General features: G+C 35.7%; 1 protein-coding gene across 2 annotated transcripts in view; it reads left to right on the forward strand.

The window, feature by feature from the left end:
• The window catches only part of LOC306879874 (elongation factor-like GTPase 1), a 108,588-nt gene that overhangs the window by 60,469 nt on the left and 28,585 nt on the right, over positions 1 to 19,534 (forward strand). For both annotated transcript variants that reach the window (XM_079433098.1, XM_079433099.1), the window contains exons 16-17: positions 15,507 to 15,638; positions 17,346 to 17,493. In XM_079433098.1, the coding sequence (XP_079289224.1) occupies positions 15,507 to 15,638; positions 17,346 to 17,493 (280 nt within the window). The remainder of the gene's footprint in view (positions 1 to 15,506; positions 15,639 to 17,345; positions 17,494 to 19,534) is intronic.

Raw genomic sequence — 19,534 nt, forward strand, 5'->3', positions numbered from 1 at the left:
GAAATATTATTACAATATAAAATAACTGTTTTCCTGTGATCAAAGCTGAATTTTCAGCATCAGTACTCTAGTCTTCAGTGTCACATGATCCTTCAGAAATCATTCTAATATGCTGATTTGCTGCTTAAGACACATTTCTTATTATTATCATGTGTGTTGTTTTAGCTTCTTAATACCTTTGTGTGGTAATCATGATACTTTTTATTGAGGATTCTTTTATGAATAGAAAGCTCAAAAGAACAGCATTTATTTAAAAAATAATTATCTTTGTAACATTATAAATGTCCTTGCTGTCACTTTTAATCAATTTATTGCATCCATGCTTAATAAAATCAATTATTTGTTAATTTAATTTTTAAATCTTATTCACCCTTAAAAGTTTAAATGGTAATGTTTCACACAAAAATAGGAAGCAGTACAACTACTGTTTTCAACATTGATAGTAATAGAAAATGTTTCTTGAGCAGCAAATCAGCATGTTAGATTGATTTCTGAAGGATATGTTGAAGTAATGATGCTGAAAATTCAGCTTTGCATCACAGGAATAAATTACATTTGAAAATATATTCACATAAAATTGTAGTAATATTTCACAATATTACTGTTATTTTTTTTTTATGAAATGTTGGTTTTTGGTTTATCGCTGTAATGTGTGTGTGTGTGTGTGTAGCAGTTGTAGAACAAAGGTTCGTTTAAGAGTAGAATGATGGAAGTGACTCACTGAATACTGACGCCCCCCACAGCACCTGGACTGAGTATATACAAGAGTTCCAGATGAGTGTATGTGTTTTATTTAGGTTTAAACACTGCTCTGTGTGTGTGTGTGTGTGTGTCACACTCATGCTTGCTCAGCAGAACGTTGTACATGCCCCCTAGTCAGGAATGGTGTCATGACGGCCTGTCAGAGCACAGAGAGATGATTTCACTGCTCTGTTGAGCGTTTATCTCCTCTGCATATTGCTTTCTCTCTCACACTCTCCAGAGCTATTTGAAAGTCTTTCAGGTGTATTACTGAAAGAGAGCGACCCGGCTGCTCTTCAGAAAGATTACTGTGCTAGACGTGCTTCATCATGATGGAGATTCACCACACCATGTTAAAGGCTTATGATGTGCGTCTTTTTCCGGTTTTGGATCTTTCTTTTAAAGACCCTATAGAATGGTTTGACAGCTAGATTCTCTTTCCCGTGTTGACATATTTCTATTGAAACAGGAAGCTGGGGACATATATTGAAGAGTTTGTTAATGGTTTTTAATTCATGATTTAAATACAGAATACAATCTGCAGTGAAATGTGAATCCGGTCCATTCCATAGAGTGCACATACATATAAAATCATGCAATAGGAGGAAGATTTTGGATACACTCTGAGTGCAGGATGAGTCATCACTATTTTTAGTCTTTTTTTCTCTTAGTTTTTTGTATCCCTAATACAAGTTTGTTTTGTCTTAATACACTGTCAGATTCCACTTATTTAAAGCATAAAAAATAAAACATCTACACTTCTCAATTAAATGTATCTTTGCTTTTTTAAATGGAGATTTTAACATGAAAACAAGACAAAAATACTCATTAAGAATTTTTGTTTAATTTAATTTGTATTTTTATTTTATTGCAGTATAATAGTTCATTATTTCAGCTTTTAGGAGTACACTAGCAAGCAAACAAAAAAATAATAAATAAACGTAAAAAATAAACTTTTACTCTTTAACTTTAGATTCGGGAAGACATATTCACTAATAACTAAGAGTTTTCCCTCAGCAAACTCCTAATTAGCTGCTTATGAATAATTAGTAAGGTAGTTGTTAAATATAGGTATTGGGTCAGGTTATTGCCTCTAGAATATGGTCGTGCAGAATAAGGCATTAATATGTACCTATTAAGTACTAATAAACAGCCGATATGTTAGTAATATGCATGCTAATAAGCAACTAGTTAATAGTGGGAATTGGTTCTTAAAATTTTTGGTTCTTAAAAAAAAGCTTTATATGAGGATATGGCAGGATGTCGAGGCCCAAACTCTTCACCTCATCTCTACCTCTCTCCACACAATGTTCATACTGTTGCTCCCTCTAAAGAATCACTCACTTCCTCTACATGGCTGTTTCCTGTGGTGACGGCGGTCATATTGCCGCCACATGCTGCCTGTCAGAGCTGTTGCAGACATGTTGGGGATGTATGTGAGGATGTATGAGTGCCTCCCCGTGTCCACCGCTTCTCATATGCTGCTTTTTATCTGTCTTTTTTTTTTTTTGCATGTCCTCTCTTTTTCTTGGTCGCTCATGTACTGTGGTACAATTAGTGGTGGGTGATCTTTAGGGAAAAGAAAGTGTGTGTGTGCGCACAGAAGACTAATGTAATACAATATTCAGAGTGTGTTTCTTGGCCAAAGGGCAAGTCTGTCTCGGCCCCTCATGATCCTACACATCCACAATCTGTCAAGTTTAGGAGAGGGACTTTCCACCGAGGGGACTTTCCATGCTGCTCCAAATGGAGCCAGAAAGAGCTCTTTTCCACGGCTCCATACGATCCCCCTGTAGAATAGCCTTCGCTGCTGAATGCTGCTTTTCAAGCACAGGAACCCGGTCGCTCACTTTTATTTTGACTAAAGGGATTTGGGCGTAAATTATTTTTAGAGAATTTTACTGAATGAAATAAAAAAAGTGAGACTGCCAGCATGAATTTAACAGCTCCTAAATCTATAATAGCCGGTTGAGATTGTGTCATTAATGGTGCTTGCTAAGTGATGGAGTACAGAAGGCTGTTTTGAGTTTATTTGCATGCAAAATACCACAACACTTCCCCAACACAATCGTCCTCATCCATGAGGTCATTAGAAAAGCAACAATTTATGATAAATTTAATTCAGAAGCAACACTGTGTTTGGTTCGTTTTCTCAGAATGTACCTTTATTAAACGTTTGTTTTCAGTTTGTCTTATTACACTGGCAGATTTTTTCACTTATTTTAAGTATAAAAAAGTGAAATTAAGTTTTAAAAAAGCTTATTTTAAGATACAGTCAATGAAAACAAGTGTAAATGTCAAATGCAGCATTGCTTCTCAAGTAAATTTGTCTTTTTAAAACTCTTTTTAGGTATTTTTAAATATTTAATCGGGAAAACTAGATGAAAACAGAAAAATATTTAATAAGACAATAAGCATGAGTTCAATTAGTTCATTCTAACAAACTAAATAAGTAAATAAATGTAAAAATAATAATAAAGATATCAGACATGGACTAAACATGGATTTTTAACTAAGTGAGAACTAAGAATCTATTAAATTATTACATATTTTGTGATAAAAGATTTGTTGATGTTCGGTTTTGTTTAAGAGACTATCAAAATTCATTCATAGTATTTTGTGTAGAAGTTAATGAACAAATTAACATAAAAGATTACGAAATGCCTAAATCAATTAATTAATAATTATTTTTCTCACCTTTTTATTTTTTATTTTCACATTTTAATCAAAACATTTTACCATTTATTTTTGCTCCATTAATAATAAATAAAAATAAATATATTTTTATTGCCTTGGCAAGCACCACTAATGGAAAAAGTATATAAAAGTGGTAAATCTACCAAAATAAAAATGATGAACAACAACAAACTATTCTGAAATTGGTATGAAAACTTCAGAGAAAGTGCTTAATGAGAGTTTGCTCCAGATTCACATTTTTTCTTCAACAAAATCTGCTAAGGCACTCAAGGAAAAAAATCCTAATCCTTCTGGAGCCAACTTCACCAAACTATCCGCTTATGAGTCCAGCGCTGGCATAGCCGCCTGCTGGCACCAGTGGAATCTGTGTGGGGAGGCGCAGTGTCTGCAGAAATCACCCACAAGAGTTTCATCTCATGCCTAATCAACTCACTAAAGCACTGCAAGCCTCTGAGGAGCGTTGAGGGTCAGGTGAGACTCCCAATATCACCGGTCTGATGGACGGCGTCTTTGGAAACGCCAGATAGACTATTCACCGCTTAAAACAACAAAGTCTCGGACATCTTCAAATGGCAGAATGCTAAAAAATAAAGTAACCTTTTCTGATGTTATTTATTTGTTTTCTTTGACGTTGCAGGTTTCTTTTAAGAATGGGGCTAGTTGATACTATATAAATTTGAGGTTTTAAATCAAAAGTTCAAATAAACAAATGCATGTTTCTCTAGCTGTGGTTTTTATGTTGGATCTCTTTTTTCCTTGGCAAGAGCTGTCAAAATGTTCAATAGCTTTTTTGTAGTCAAGAGGTTAAGGTGTGTGTTTATACAGTAAGTGATTTTCAAAAGTAATAGACCTGCTCTGAGAAATATTCATTGGAATAAAAGAAGTGACAGCTCACCCTGTTCTCTATGGAATTACCATTTGATGCCTTCTCTTTGCCACAGTACTGTTATAATACTTCATTGTGAGGGTAGACTATATTTTATGGATATGCAACTGATTTGCATTATATGATTGTTCTATCAAACAGTTGCATATATACAGGTGCATCTAAAAAAATTAGAATGAATGAATGATGCATTTATATAGCGCTTTATTGTGTATTGCTGTACACCCAAAGCGCTTTTACAATCATGTGGGGGGGTCTCTCCTCAACCCACCACCAGTGTGCAGCATCCACTTGGATGACGCGATGGCAGCCACAGGACAACGGCGCCAGTGCGCTCACCACACACCAGCTACAGGTGGTGAGGAGAGAGAGTCATAGAGCCAATCAAGTGTATGGGGATTATTAGGAGGCCATGATAGACAAGGGCCAGTAGAGGGAATTTGGCCAGGACATATATCAGGAGATACCAGGAGAATATCGTGAAAAGTTATTTTTTTCTTGTAACTTATTTCAAAAAGTGAAACTTTCATTTATTTTAGATTCATTACATGTAAAGTAAAACATTTCAAAAGTTTTTTGATGATTAGAGCTTACAGCTCAAGAAAGTTAGTATTAGAATATTTATATTTGAGTTTCAGTAAATGACCATCCTTACAGTATAAATTCTGGGTATCGCTTGTTCTTTGAAACCACAATAATGGGGAAGACTGCTGACTTGGCAATGGTCCAGAAGACTATCATTGACACCCTCCACAAAGAGGGTGTCACAGAGGGTCATTACTGAAAGGGGTGGCTGTTCACAGAGTGCTGTATCAAAGCATATTAAATGCAAAGTTGACTGGAATGGAAAATTGGATAGGAAAAGGTTCACAAGCAGCAGGGATGACCGCAAGCTTGAGATTACTGTCAAGCAAAGCTGATTCAAACACATGGGAGAGATTCACAAGGAGTGGACTGAAGTTGGAGTCTCAGACGTCTTCAGGAAAAGGGATACCAAGCCACTTCTGAAACAGTTGTCAGAAGCATCTTACCTGGGCTAAGGAGAAAAAGAACTGGACTGTTGCTCAGTGGTCCAAAGTCCTCTTTTCAGATAAAAGTAAATTTTGCTTTTCATTTGGAAATCGGAGTCTGGAGGAAGACTGGAGAGGCACAGAATCCAAGCTGCTTGAAGTCCAGTGTGAAGTTTACGAAGTCAGAGATGATTTGGGGTGCCATGACATCTGCTGGTGTTGGTCCATTGTGTTTTATCAAGTCCAAAGTCAATGCAGCCATCTACCAGTAGATTTTGGAGCACTTTATACTTCCATCTGCTGACAAGCTTTATTGAGATGCTGATTTTCTTTTCCAGCAGGACTTTAGCACCTGCCCACAGTGCCAAAACCACTTCCAAGTGGTTTGCTGACCATGACATTACAGTGCTTGATTGGCCAGCCAACATGCCTGATCTGAACCCCATATGGAATCTGTGGGATATTTTCAAGAGAAAGATGAGAAACAGTCGATCCAACAATACAGACTAGCTGAAGGCTCAATAGTGCTTCAGCAGTGCCACAGGCTGATCGCTTCCATGCCACACCTCACTGATGCTGGAGTTTGTGGTAAAGGAGCCCTGACCAAGTATTGAGTGCAGAAATGAACATACTTTAAAGAACTTGAACTTTTCTGTTTTGCAAATCCCTTTTTTGATTGATCTTAGGAAATATTCTAATATTGTAGTATTATTGTAATAGTGCTGTCAATCGATTAAAAAATTGAATCACAGTCCTGGACTGTGATTAATCACGATTAATCGCAAATTTAAAATACTAGGATTTACCTGTAAATGTGTTGAAATAAAGGAATGCATGACAAACTAGTTTAAGGAAACATAACCTTTCACACCTCCGCCAGGTATGAGGCATAATCCTTATTATTCTTTTGTTTTAATTCAGCCATTATCAGCCTTTATACTGGCAATAAAACGTTTACCAAGCCACATCGCTTCAATCCCAGTACATATTTACCCAACTATTATCAAAAGTATTTAAATGAATACAACAAAACATTTTCTTGCGACCTTACATGAAGTATTATGACAAAATGCATTATGAAGAATTGGACCTGTTCTGCAGGTGCATTAGAGCTAACATTAGCATCATGCTACATAAGACAATTTATGAGATTAATAGTACACTTTTACTCAGAACTCACTTTAAACCACCGAGTGTTTGTAATAACTTCCTGTTGCGATCACATGTGTATATATAGGCTACACTTTGGGCGGCCACGGTACATTATAAAAGTAGCCCAAAAACCCACGGCTCTTTTTCCCGCGACTGTATTTTCAAAATAGCCCAATTGTGCGGGAAAACCGCGACCCTGGCAACACTGGTTCGCTGCACCCCTTATCACATATGAGTATACATCTCTCTCTCTCTATCTCTCTCAGATACTCGGTCTCTCTCTCCGCGTTCGCTTCACTTTTGTCGAGCCCGGCGTCATAATCACACAATCCCTGCGTCCCAATGTGCATACTATCCACCCTATCTGCCCTAAATAGTATTGAAAATTACTAATATCACATAGAATTTGGGATGGATAGTGTGCACATTGGGACGCAGGCAATGATTACCTTCCAAGCTGCGATGGCAGCAAAAAGTTATCAAACGATTAATTTGCGTTAAAAAAATATTAACGCGTTAAAATTTTTAGATTAATCACATGCGTTAACGCTGACAGCCCTAAATTTGAGAACTGGATTTTTGACTTTCATGAGCTGTAAGCTCTAATCATCAAAATTAAAACAAAAAAAACTTTTGAAATGTTTTACTTTACATGTAATGAATCTAAATATATGAAAGTTTCACTTTTTGAAATAAGTTACAAGAAAAAACGTTTTCACGATATTCAAATTTTTTGAGATGCACCTGTGTGTATATATGTGTGTGTGTGTGTATGTATATACTTATATAATTTGATAATTTTCAACTAAAATGAAAATAAAATAATGTAAATAAATGTATTTATTATTTTGTATTCATGTATTAAGTATTATACATTATGCATCTCTAATGTCGTTTGTTAGGCATTAGAAAGTTACTATAAGTTTTAGCTATTTAAACAATATACATTTATCTTAGTAATATAAATGTTGACCAAATATGGCTTTCATAATCCTTAAAAAATATAAGATTAAATTAAACATTTAAATTAAATTAAATGAAAAAGTTTGAACTAAGTAATTAAATGTACTTTTTTATTTACTTTCTTATATATATATATAGATATATAGATATACAGTTTAGTGCTAGACCTTAGTCCTTTTTTACTTTAATATGAAATGGATTGGCCAGAATATTGTGCCAAAAAAAATCACCTTTTGAGATAAAGGAAACCCGTACCAGATTGTAAGGACATTTTTGGGTGAACTATGGCTTGAATGATTGTTGAATGAACATTGATGAAACGGAGATGGATAAAAAAAATGGCTGATTTTATGTCCTAATTACCGTTTACTGCATTCATGACAGTATATTTTATGATATCAGACTTGAAAAGGAAAAGATAATAAATGCCTCATTATTATCAAATTAAAACCTCAAAAGGGTGTCAAAGAGACTGAATATATTGTCAACATTTTTTGAGCTATCCGTCAGTATTCAATACCCCAGTGATTAAAGCAGGTCTGACAGTCTGGACCGGGATTTAAAAAGAAACTGATTATATAAACAATCCAGTTCTGCAGCCAAAATCTGTCTATTCTTTATGGAAATCTCTCGTCTCTTACCTCTGAACACGGGCCACACTTGGGATCAAAAACAAAGCCTTGTGCCTGTGTAAACAACAAATGAAGCGAAACGTTAATCACAAATTGTCGCCGATGACATCAACCTGCATCCTAATTCTAACCGTGTCCATCTCATGCAGGAAAAACACAGAGAGGAACAAAAGAAGGTAGTGTTCGAGGGGAAGACCTGTGATTCAGACATAGCAGCGTTCAGCTCTAACAAGACAAACTCAAAGATGGGTGGCCAGAAATCAATTATTTTAGCGAGCGTGAGAAAGAGGAAGATGGTAAAGTTGCTATTGGGGAGAAAGACTAACAGGTGTGAGAGAGGTTTAAAAGAAACTAGTCAAATTATGCCATTATTTTTCAATGAGTCATGTGACCTTTCAACACTTTGAATTGTGATTATTAACTGCAGCTATTTGTGTCTAACCTTGCAAATCTCACATAGATTTCTCTTACCGCTTTCTTAATCATGAACCACACAAGTGTTCAAAGGTTTGGGGTCATGTTTTAGAGAGTATCTTATGGTCACCAAGGCTGCATTTATTTGATTAAAAATACAGGAAAAATTTTAATAATCTGAAATATTTTTACAATTTCAAATAAGTATTTCATGTTGTATTATGTTTTAAACTGCGATTTTATTTCTGTGATGCAAATTGAAATTTCATTGTACTTATTTTTTTTAAGTACATAGTAGGTAAGGCCGCTTAATAAAAAGTGGGACCATGGCATCCTTGTGGAGTAAAAGTGTTTATATCTTTCAAAAAATGCAAATCTAAATAAAAAATAGTCATGATAAATGGAAAGAAAAACAAAAAAACCTAATAAAAAAAAAGTAAACTTGCCTAGCCTTACTGCCCAGAACACCTTGACATTGGTGTTTTTATTTCTTTAATAATTCCAAGTCAACGTAACTTCCTCAGTAGCTTGTCATGAAATTAATTTCACTTGGCTTTACGTTGATAGAAAATGTATGTGTGCTATTAAACATGATGGAACACGCAAGACCAAAATCTGTTGAAAACATTAGCCGTGATTATTATTCAGGCTTTTGTCGACTTTGAAGAACCACAGCTGAGAGCCGACGCAGCTGCCAAAGGCACCGCGAGCGAAAAAAAAACGCTCTTTATATAACTTGCGCCCGGGCCAACTGTGTTTGTGGTTGGAGGAAATTTCTCCTCGCTTGAGTCATTGAGATCACTTGCTCTCGGTTGTTTGCCCCTTTGTGCTCTTTGATCCGTCTTTTCTTGCATTCGCTCTATCTGTTCCCTCCAACCACTCAGACAGATGCAGTACTCTCTTCCCTGACCCACGGGATCCAAACACTGCCTCCGTAGGCCTCGCTGCGTAGTGCGAGCGGAAACCGTCGGTCTAGGGCGATTGCGTTTGACCTTTGACCTCTGCTTGTCCTCAGAGGACTCGCCTTGTACGCTTGCCAAGAGAGACTGCACACACTTTTGTTTGTTTGCTTGGCTGTCGACTGAAGCTGTTTGACTAAATAATGATCTCCCACAGTACTGTACTGTATTGCTGGAAGCAGTGGAGTTAAAAACACTGAGGAAGTATACTGTAAAACAGATGAACATCTGATCGTTAGCGTAAAGCTGTATGTCTGTACATGCATTCAGCATCCTTTAAAGTACAGGAAATGCATATAAATGGAGTTTCCATCTTAGTAATGATTATGTCGTACTGTGTAAGTGATTAAAAATAGCGTTTGACAGACTTGAGTAAGAAGTGTTTGTCATCTGCCTTTAGCAGCTTGTGGTGTTTGAGTGATTCATGATCACAAAACCTTCAGGCTTCTTTTAAACTACAGAATTACATATTTGTGTTAACACTATCTGTCGTTATCATCTATCTATCTATCTATCTATCTATCTATCTATCTATCTATCTATCTATCTATCTATCTATCGTTCTATCGTTCTATCGTTCTATCGTTCTATCGTTCTATCTATCTATCTATCTATCTATCGTTCTATCTATCGTTCTATCGTTCTATCGTTCTATCTATCGTTCTATCTATCTATCTATCTATCTATCTATCTATCTATCTATCTATCTATCTATCTATCTATCTATCTCTCTATCTCTCTATCTCTCTATCTATCTCTCTGTCTCTCTATCGTTCTGTCTGTCTCTCTATCGTTCTGTCTGTCGTTCTTTTGCCTTATTTGTCTGTCATTATATATTTACTTATTTGTTTATTTATTTGTCAACCCTCCTAAAAAGACCAATAAGTAATTCCATTTTACAATTCCAAAACATCAGTCTGAAGTTTTTTGCAATAACCTTCTCTTGATTTCCACCGTCGTTTCTGCCAGGATGTAATTGTTCTTAATTTCCAAAACACTTCAGCTCAGATTTAGCTTCCATTTTTTCAAAAGCGCCTATTTCTTCCATGTGTGGCCCAGATTCCTTCTGCGGGTCTGTTCTCCTACTGTATGTAACTCTTCCCAGGTTATTTCGGCAGTGCTCTCTGTTTTTCTGTGCTTTTATTGAGGAATGCCTCTGAGACGCAGTCACCTTTGAGTAATTACCTGCTCATGTTTCATGTTGAAAGAGCGACTCTGTTTTACAGTTATAAAGAGCAGAGCGAGCACTTTCCTCAGCTCTGGGATCAGGTCTTATCAGAGGATGGCGGTATAAGAAACGGGGCATTTTGGAGGTTTCCCTTCAACTAGAAGTTAACTTCTTGCAAGTCGAGCACTGGATTGAAATTCATCTGTTCTCCGGCTCCCTATTCTTCTTCCCAATTTTCTTCAATTAGTTCAGCTCAAGCACTTAAATCACACACTGTGCTCTGTGTTCTGGTCTTTATTAACTTTAGACTTAAAGACATTTAAGATTAAAGTTTGAAAAATGTTCATTGAATATGTGTATTTTTAGAATGTAGTATAAAGTACTTGGCTAACAAAAGAGGATGTGTAGATGTATCAAAGAATAGTTTCAACTTCATTACAGTAAACCTTTGGTGCATTTTATTAGACTGTTCATCATAAAAATCATAATCTAGATCTGTCTGTCTGTCTGTTGTTCGATCGTTCTATTGTTCTGTCTATCATCGTTCTTACTAGTCATAAAATGTCCATTATTCAGTGTTTTACTGTTTTATCTTTTATTATAATCACTTTATATTTTAAGTTATTTATCTACCCTGTTAGAAAGAACAGCAAGAATGTATCCATTGTTTTCTCTCTCTGTCTGTTTTATTGCATATTACTATCAAGTCCTGCTTCTATTTTAATTTAGCTTTGCATTGTTTTGCATTATATGCAAAAATAGATATTTATTAGCTTTTAATAATTATCTGAGCACTATCCGGTGTCTGTGCTATTTCTCTCCAGAAGTTAAGAACAATAAAAATAGTCTTGCACTCTTTTAAATCTCTTAACCTCCTTACAAAAGTGCGCGTCAGTGAGGGCATCTATTGTTATTGCACTCTCCAGTAGTTTGTTGTTCTGTCTCTTCGGTTTCTTTTTTGCTTGTAAAACAACAGTTTGGGTGAATGTTTCCACCTTGTTGCAACAAACTGAGTGTACAGACTTCATTTATTTAAAAAAAAACAGGTTTGCATGAAATTGTCATCTAAAAACATTGTTATAATGCAGAAACAAAGGTGCTTGCCAGGTTTACAGACGGATAGAGAAGTATCAAGTACACAGGTAATTCCTTTAGAAAATACAAGTTTAGACTTTCATGCTTCAATAATTACCATCATTTTCTCCTTTTTTCGCCCTGAAGATCTGCAGCTCTGTGTTGTGGAAATCAGAAGAATGTGTGAGGTGAAAAGTTTAGAGCAGGATGGATTTATGCAGCAATCATTAAAACACCATCTGATGGCGATGAGCGAAGTATTTGCTTGTTTTTCGAGAGGCTGGATTTGTACCGAGCCGCTGATCTGAGGTCTGTCGTGCTGTCGGTGTGTGGTGGGTGAGTCAGGGACGAGCTGGCCCTGAATCAGTGCTTCGGGAGGAGAGGGTGAGAGGGGTCAACACGAACAGGAAATCATCAGCGCTGTGGATAAATATGGCAGTGTGCCTCGAGCCCGGCTGGACGTATTAAAGAGTCACACACAAAGAGCTCTTGTGTCTAGACTGACCACTGCATGTGGCTTGACTTTCAGTGATGAACGAGTGACTCGCAGGTTAAAAGAGTGTTGCTACAGGAGGGGGAGAATAACCCCTGCTCAAATCACTCACCCTTCTCTCTTCCTGCTGTCATGATCCAGAAAAATCCACCGACATGTGTTTATAGGCCTTAGGAAGTGTTGTTTGAACTAAAATTCAAGTTTTTGTTTCATTTCTAAATGTTTGATTTTAAAGGTGGTGTGTCTGCTTTCTGCAACATTAGACACCAACAAATAATGGCTTTATCGATTAATTTAGTATTATTTAAATACTATTATAGTATTCATTCATATTTTGAAATGGTTTTTATTTTATATTTTCATTTTAATTTTAGTCATTTTGTTTTGCTTTTTCCATTTTTGTTATTTTTTTATTATTTCTATTTAGCTTCAGTCTTTTTTCAATTTATTCCATTTGATTTTATTAATTGTATTACCTCAACTTGAACTTATTTAATTTCAGTTAGTTCTAAATAGTTTTATTTTTTTTTTTTTTTATTATAAAGTCTTTCATTTAATATTTATATTTTATTTTGGCTTTATTTCAATTACTTAAAACCATTTTTAATAGTTTATTTTTAGTTAACAATAACACCACTGATTTATGTCATACTAGTTTGCTGCCTACCATTTCTGCAATATCTTTATGTGGCAGGAATAATAAAAGTATATGATATTCCATTCGGTCAATGACTGTTTTCAAACAGGTAGCCTTGCCTCCAAACTTACACCATTGGTTTGACCAATATCATTTTGGTCGTGATACTCAAACAAGCAGTTTTGACTGCTTTGTTTTTTGGAGAATCATTCCAGAAATCATTTATATTTCTCTATCCACATTGGAATGGAAAAGAGAAACATATGGTACTATTATTAACCAATATTTCCATGTATTTTAGCTTAATGTGGATAGACAACTACAAGTGAGTCATCTGAAGGACAACATCACAACAAAAACCAACATGTCAGCATTGGTTTAACTAATAGTATACATTTGGGGGCGGAGCCTTCGGTTTGTTCCAAACAATGGGGAGTGTTTTAAAAAAAGTTTTTGAAAGACATCATTGGCTAAATTTGCAATATCATGGTATTCTCTATTATTGAGTAGACCTTCAAATATATTTAGAATGAAAATTAAGTAACATGTAATAAATCAATTCAGAAAGAGATAAACTAAACCCTACAATGTGAAGACAATATCTAGATAATTGTACATTAATTAGCTTATTGTGCAGCCGATTAAATCAGTAAATGGAAATTTTGATTTAAATTCGAAAATATTTGGATAAAATTTGAACTAGCCATGTACATTATAAACAAGTATTTGAGCATAGAATGTCACAATTGACCAATCAGAATCAAGCTTTCCAGATTTTCCAGGATCTGATTGGATGCTTCATTCTAAACTAGTTTTGTGTGTTCTAAACTAAAAAGACCGTCTCGTTTTCCCAGGTCTTGAGGCATCTGTGCAACCTTCTGCCCTGAAAAACATGTGCCCTGATCCAGACATATGCAAACACTTATAGAAAGAATGTCAAAGCAGGACACGTACAATCCCTCCAATGAGCAGTTCGTCCGCTCTGTATCTCACTTTGCATTAACAACCCTTCCGTTTTAAATTCATTTAACAGGTTTAATGCTTAAGGACAATTTGACTCCGTATACATGGTTTATTTTGTCTATATTTGGTATGTCTGCTATAATAAATGTTTGCGAGTCGATCTGTGATGTCATGCTCTGATCCTGCGGGAGAGATCGACACCGGCCCAACCGTCAGACTTAAGACTTCATTCGCCGCTCGGCCTCTGCAGGCCTGCGCTGTGATTACCGTTAAGCCGTTTTTATTACCGACTTTACAGCCTCCGGGTGTTTGCTCATGAACACGATTGCGAGTCTGGCTGGAATTGGCCCTTAATAAGGCCGGCCTGTGACAGAAGCTCTTGACTCATGGCTGCTTCATTGACTGAACAAACTAACCTCTCGGGTTGAGGCTCCGCTCTCCTGATGGAAACACTCTTGGACCTGATGTAATTTGACTGAATGGGATTCGAGGGGCGAGTGAAATGGTCGTCTCGCTGAGCCGCTGAAGCGCTTCATTCAGTTGTCCCTATCAGTCCGGTTTTATATGAATGCATCTCCTCTCATTTCTGCCCACTAGTCAATCCTGAAAAAGTGGGGGTGGGGGGATTGGCGGTAAATGTAAGAACTGTGTTAAATAGAGGATCTTGCTATGAACTTTTGCATGTGGGAATTGCTTTAAGAATGAACAAAACTTCAGCAAGATAATTGTGAGAAGTGTCTTTACGGTATATTCTTAATCCATGATCGGACTCAGTATTTCTCTCATCCTCTCTAAATTGATTTATTTTATTTTTAAACATTTAATTTATTTTTGGTATACTTTATCATTATTATTATGTTTAAAACTTTTTTTTTTTGTCTGCATTTCATCTATTCGTTCATTCATTCAGAAGGGAGCTTGGAAATAAAAATGCAGCTATATCTTAAATTGAATGTATTTTTATTTAATTTAATTAGAAAACGTTGCATTTTGGAAAGTATTTACGTTATATTAAGTTCACTGTGTATCTTTTTTTCTTCACATTTTTTCAAATACAGTAGGTGTATAAATCTAGATTTAATTTTCTTTTTAAATATTTTTAATACATTTAATTACTAATATAAAACACTTTTTAATATAGTCATGTTTTTTAACTAATTATTTAATAAATATCACAATGAATATCATTACAGGCAGCATGATAATTTTGTGTTGATCAATACTGGTGATAAGTTTTATGTTGTTGAATTTTTGTTTTTTAAAGGATGAGTTAAAAAAAAAAAAAATGAACCACTGGACTACTTGTTCTATTTATTTTCTAGCAAATAAATATTTATATTCCTTTCACAAATAAGCACACTAGGTCAGATGTCATATCACCAGCTGAATTTTGGGTTCTTCATTTCCATCACAGCCCTGCAATCATGTCTGTTATTGCAAATGTCAGAGTTCTCCGAAGTGTGTTTTTCTTTTTCCATCACAACGTGCACAAACACATGCTTACACTCTTACTCACACAACCTCCCACCTAAACGGGTGCACACAGGGGCCTTTGTTATAACAGGCAGCCGTTGTATAAATAATAATGTTTAATGTAAAGAAAACCCTCTTTTTATGGAACATTATTGGAGCCCTGAGGTTTAAAATCCTGTTATTTGAAACCGTTTGACTGGTCTTTTGAATGCAGCTTTGTTTAATGTTGTTTGTATCTCTGCAGGCATTGGTGGAATGGAGGAATTCATTCTCAAATCCGCCACCATCTCAACATCTCCGGCCTGCCCGCCCTTCACGCCACTCAACTTTGAAGCTACGCCCATCGTCAGAGTAGCAGTGGAGCCCAAACATCCAAGTACGTGTTGATGAGCAAAATCAGTCACACACAGAACGCATTAAACACATCTTGAGTATAATTTTTCATTGTGCTGCAACAGGTAAAGCATCGCAGTGCACTGCCGGACACATAAAGCAAAAAGAACTGATAAGCAAAAAGCAGAGAAGAGTGTATTGAATCATCACGATGACTCAGTAGTAAAAATGAACAGGCTGTTCAGAAGAGTTATTTTGTCTCTGCCCTGAAGCTAGTCGTGCTTCTGAATGTAATAGAAACTTTTAGGGTATATATTTAGGAAGCTTCGTATCTTTTTCCAAGTGTCTGTGATGATTCTGTTACAGCTCCTTGTGAGCTGCCTTTTGCAAAATGATAACAATACTAACAATACAGAGCACATACTAATATTGGATAAACTTTTTTTTATCTAAATTTGAACTTTTTTTTTTTTTTTTGCTTTTATCTAAAGCACATTCATGCAATTCAAGATTATTTTTCATAGAATTATTATTGATTTATTTTTTTCAATTGTATGCATTCCAAGAGATTAAAACACATCATCATGTTGTTGCAAGTGCCATGTTCTAGTTGTTGTTGTTTTTTATTTGATTTATTTTTTAACAAATTTAGTACATTATGGAATTGACGTCTCTGTGAAATATACATGCAATACTACCTTGCAATCTTCCCAAAATGAGGTCTCTTAGAAGGCAACATTATTATGCTGTCTGTCTTTTGCAGCAGCTTTTGCATTATTTAGCATACTTGTGATGCCTTAATATACTGCCTACGTAGCCAGCTCACTAAGTCATACTGATACACAGCAATGACTGACCATAAAAAAGATGCATGAGCATACAGATTAAATCACGTCTCATGAGTCTCTAAGGTGCAAATATCCCTCAAAAAGTTGTTTTAATGGTGACTTCTCCAGGTTCACTCAGCGGTGGTGTTGTGATTCTCATTAGCAGTGTCAGAGATGGCATGGAAACCCCATCCGTCTCAAAGCATCACACTCGCTCATGTGGGACGCATTAGTCAAGAGCACAGCTGTAATGAGGAAGTTAAATGTTTCCCAGTTTAGCACAGCTAAGAACTGTCTGATCTGGTTTGCGAGATCACACACAAACACAAGAGCTCATTGTGAGGGCGATCGCCGTCCCAGAGCGCTGTTTCAGGGTTTAGTTTCATAACCGTAACTTCAGCTCGCCTTCAGGTCAGGAGAGGCCATTGCTGGTGAAAACACTCTTTATTAGAAGCGCTCTCATAGTCCTAGTGTTACTACTGCCACTACATTATGAACAGAAACTTACTTTGATGTCAGACAGCACTTTTATGAGAGAATGAGATGCTGTTTAAAGGGTTATAATCATACATTTTTTATCTTTTTTCCCCCCTGAGGTCTACTTATAATGCTAGATTGTTGTACCCCAAACAGTCAGAATTCATTTTTTATGAGCCCTTATGACTCTTCGAACCTTAAAAGCTTTTTTTTTTGGTACTTTTATTTTTTTAAACATTCTCTGTTTGAGAAAAGAATAAAAACGTTTTTTGCGGGCTGTGGGTTTGCAGTCGGGTCGGGTTTATGCTGCTCCGTCCTTCATCAGCCTCTTAACAAAGCTGCATCACATTTAAAACTCCACAAAACAAAATATTGACTGTTCATACAAATGTGTGTGTGTGTGTGTGTGTGTGTGTATGTATGTGTGTGTGTGTGTGTGTGTGTAGGTGATATGCCGAAGCTGGTGCGTGGGATGAGGTTACTGAACCAGGCCGACCCATGTGCCGAAGTGTTGATCCAGGAGACAGGAGAGCATGTTCTGGTCACTGCAGGTGAAGTGCATCTACAACGCTGCCTGGATGACTTGAGAGAGAGGTGAAGAACCACATTCACACGCACACACACACACATATATATATATATATATATATATATATATATTAGGGCTATAATGGTACACATATTTGTACCAAAAATTTCAGTCTTTCAGTTCGGTGCACATGTGTACCAAACAAATCTAGTATTGTTTTAACCACTGCACATGCAGAACTTAATTTGAAACTCCTAGTTTTGTTACTTTAGATATGAAACAGTCTCATTTTTCAAGTTCTGTTCATTTTTTTGGAAATATTCAAACAATAAATGCTGAATTGAAACTGACACACTCGGTTCAAATGCCAACACGGAGCTTGAGTGAACACGATCATCTCTTCCTCTTTACTACTAGTTATAACACAAAATAAACGTGTATGAACATGTCATGTCTCATATAATCACTCAAGTGTTTCAACCATGAAAAGACATGAGTAAAACAGCTTGTAAACAATGTGTCACACAGCTTCCACAGCTGTATCCACAGCTTGTTTATTCACTAAAGAAATTAAGTCTAGAAAATATAATTTCATTAAATATATGCACTATATCAACTTCTATATGCACTGTATTTTAATTTAACCTGTTAGTAATGTCTTAATTATTTAATGTATGTTAAAATAAATTTTTCATGAAAACAAGTTATTCAATTGTTCATGGAAACATAATTTTGTAATTAGATTTAAATTAATACAAAAACTGCTGTAATAGGGCTCCGTGTATAGTTCACAGCATTAACTGAATCGTTTTTCTTATCCTAAAGAAATTGTAATTGTATTTATAAAAAAAAATAAAAAAATAAGCAATTTTATTTTTATTTAATTATTTATTACTCATGCCCCTCTCTTTACATATAAATTTGTATTTATATAATTCGGGGTTAGTACGTTAAAATTATTTCAGAAGGTTCATGAGACACTGAAGACAATGATGCTGAAAGATAATGATACAGTTTATTTTAAACTGTAATAATAATAAAAAAAATTTGTTCATGTAAATGCAGCCTTGGTGATCTTCAGTGCCAGCCTATCATAAAAAGATCAACCACAGTCTTTGTAAAATACATATGATGTGTATATACGGTCATACTGCACAGCTCTGCGGTATAGCTTTGAGGTCTCTAGTGAGAGCTGAGCTTTGTGTTGTTGAGTCTGCAGGTAAATTAAACTGCATATTAGAACAGAAGACAGGATATGACGGCTGTCGTGTAGATGCCCACATTGGAACTGGGTTCTGCTGTGTTTTATTCATGTGCACTGTGTATGATTTTTTCTCATGCTAAACAACTTAAAGCACTAATGTGGCATATTTCTGGATATTCAGCAGGAAATAATGCAGGGGTGTGCCTGGGTGTTTGATCGAATTGTGAAAAAGGCCTATTATATTATTGGCTAATAGTTATAATGTACATCAGGAGAAAAAAGGTAATCTTAGAAGTACAGAATGTCCTTAAATAGTGAGAAATTGAATAGTCAATTTCATCTTTTATTTACATGTTTTAGTTTATGATACGAATGAATGTCTAAAGAATATCAGATCTGTGTTTTGTTGGACCGAAATTCTCTACTCCTGTCCTTTCCCCATTCTCAATCACCTCTTACTTTTTCTCTTTCTCTCACTGTATCTCTCTAGTCATCTATCATTCTCTCTCTGCGGTGGTGGCAGATCAATATCTCTTGATGTCGGTCTATGAGCTGCACTATAGCAGAGCTTAGACCAATTCACACCTCTATTCATGACAGTTTTTTGCTTGGTTTGTTTGGAGGTTTTTTGGCCGCTGTGATATCGTGAATGCGGCAGTCGGGCATTCAGGTGCTTTTGAGTATATTTTCTCAGTAATGCTTGATTCTAAATGGATAATCAGATATCTAACAGGCTCAATATAGCAATATAGACTAACTGGAGTCAAAAATAATGAAAGAATAGTTTATTACAGTATTGAATTACAAAACTTTCAGGGGGAGGTTTTATATTTTTATTTCAACTGCTAATCAAGCTTCAGTATCATATATGTTAAACTGAATAGCCTTGAGCTGGTTTGTTT

This window comes from Barbus barbus, assembly GCF_936440315.1.
Source record: "Barbus barbus genome assembly, chromosome: 2".
Classification (NCBI taxonomy): domain Eukaryota; kingdom Metazoa; phylum Chordata; class Actinopteri; order Cypriniformes; family Cyprinidae; genus Barbus; species Barbus barbus.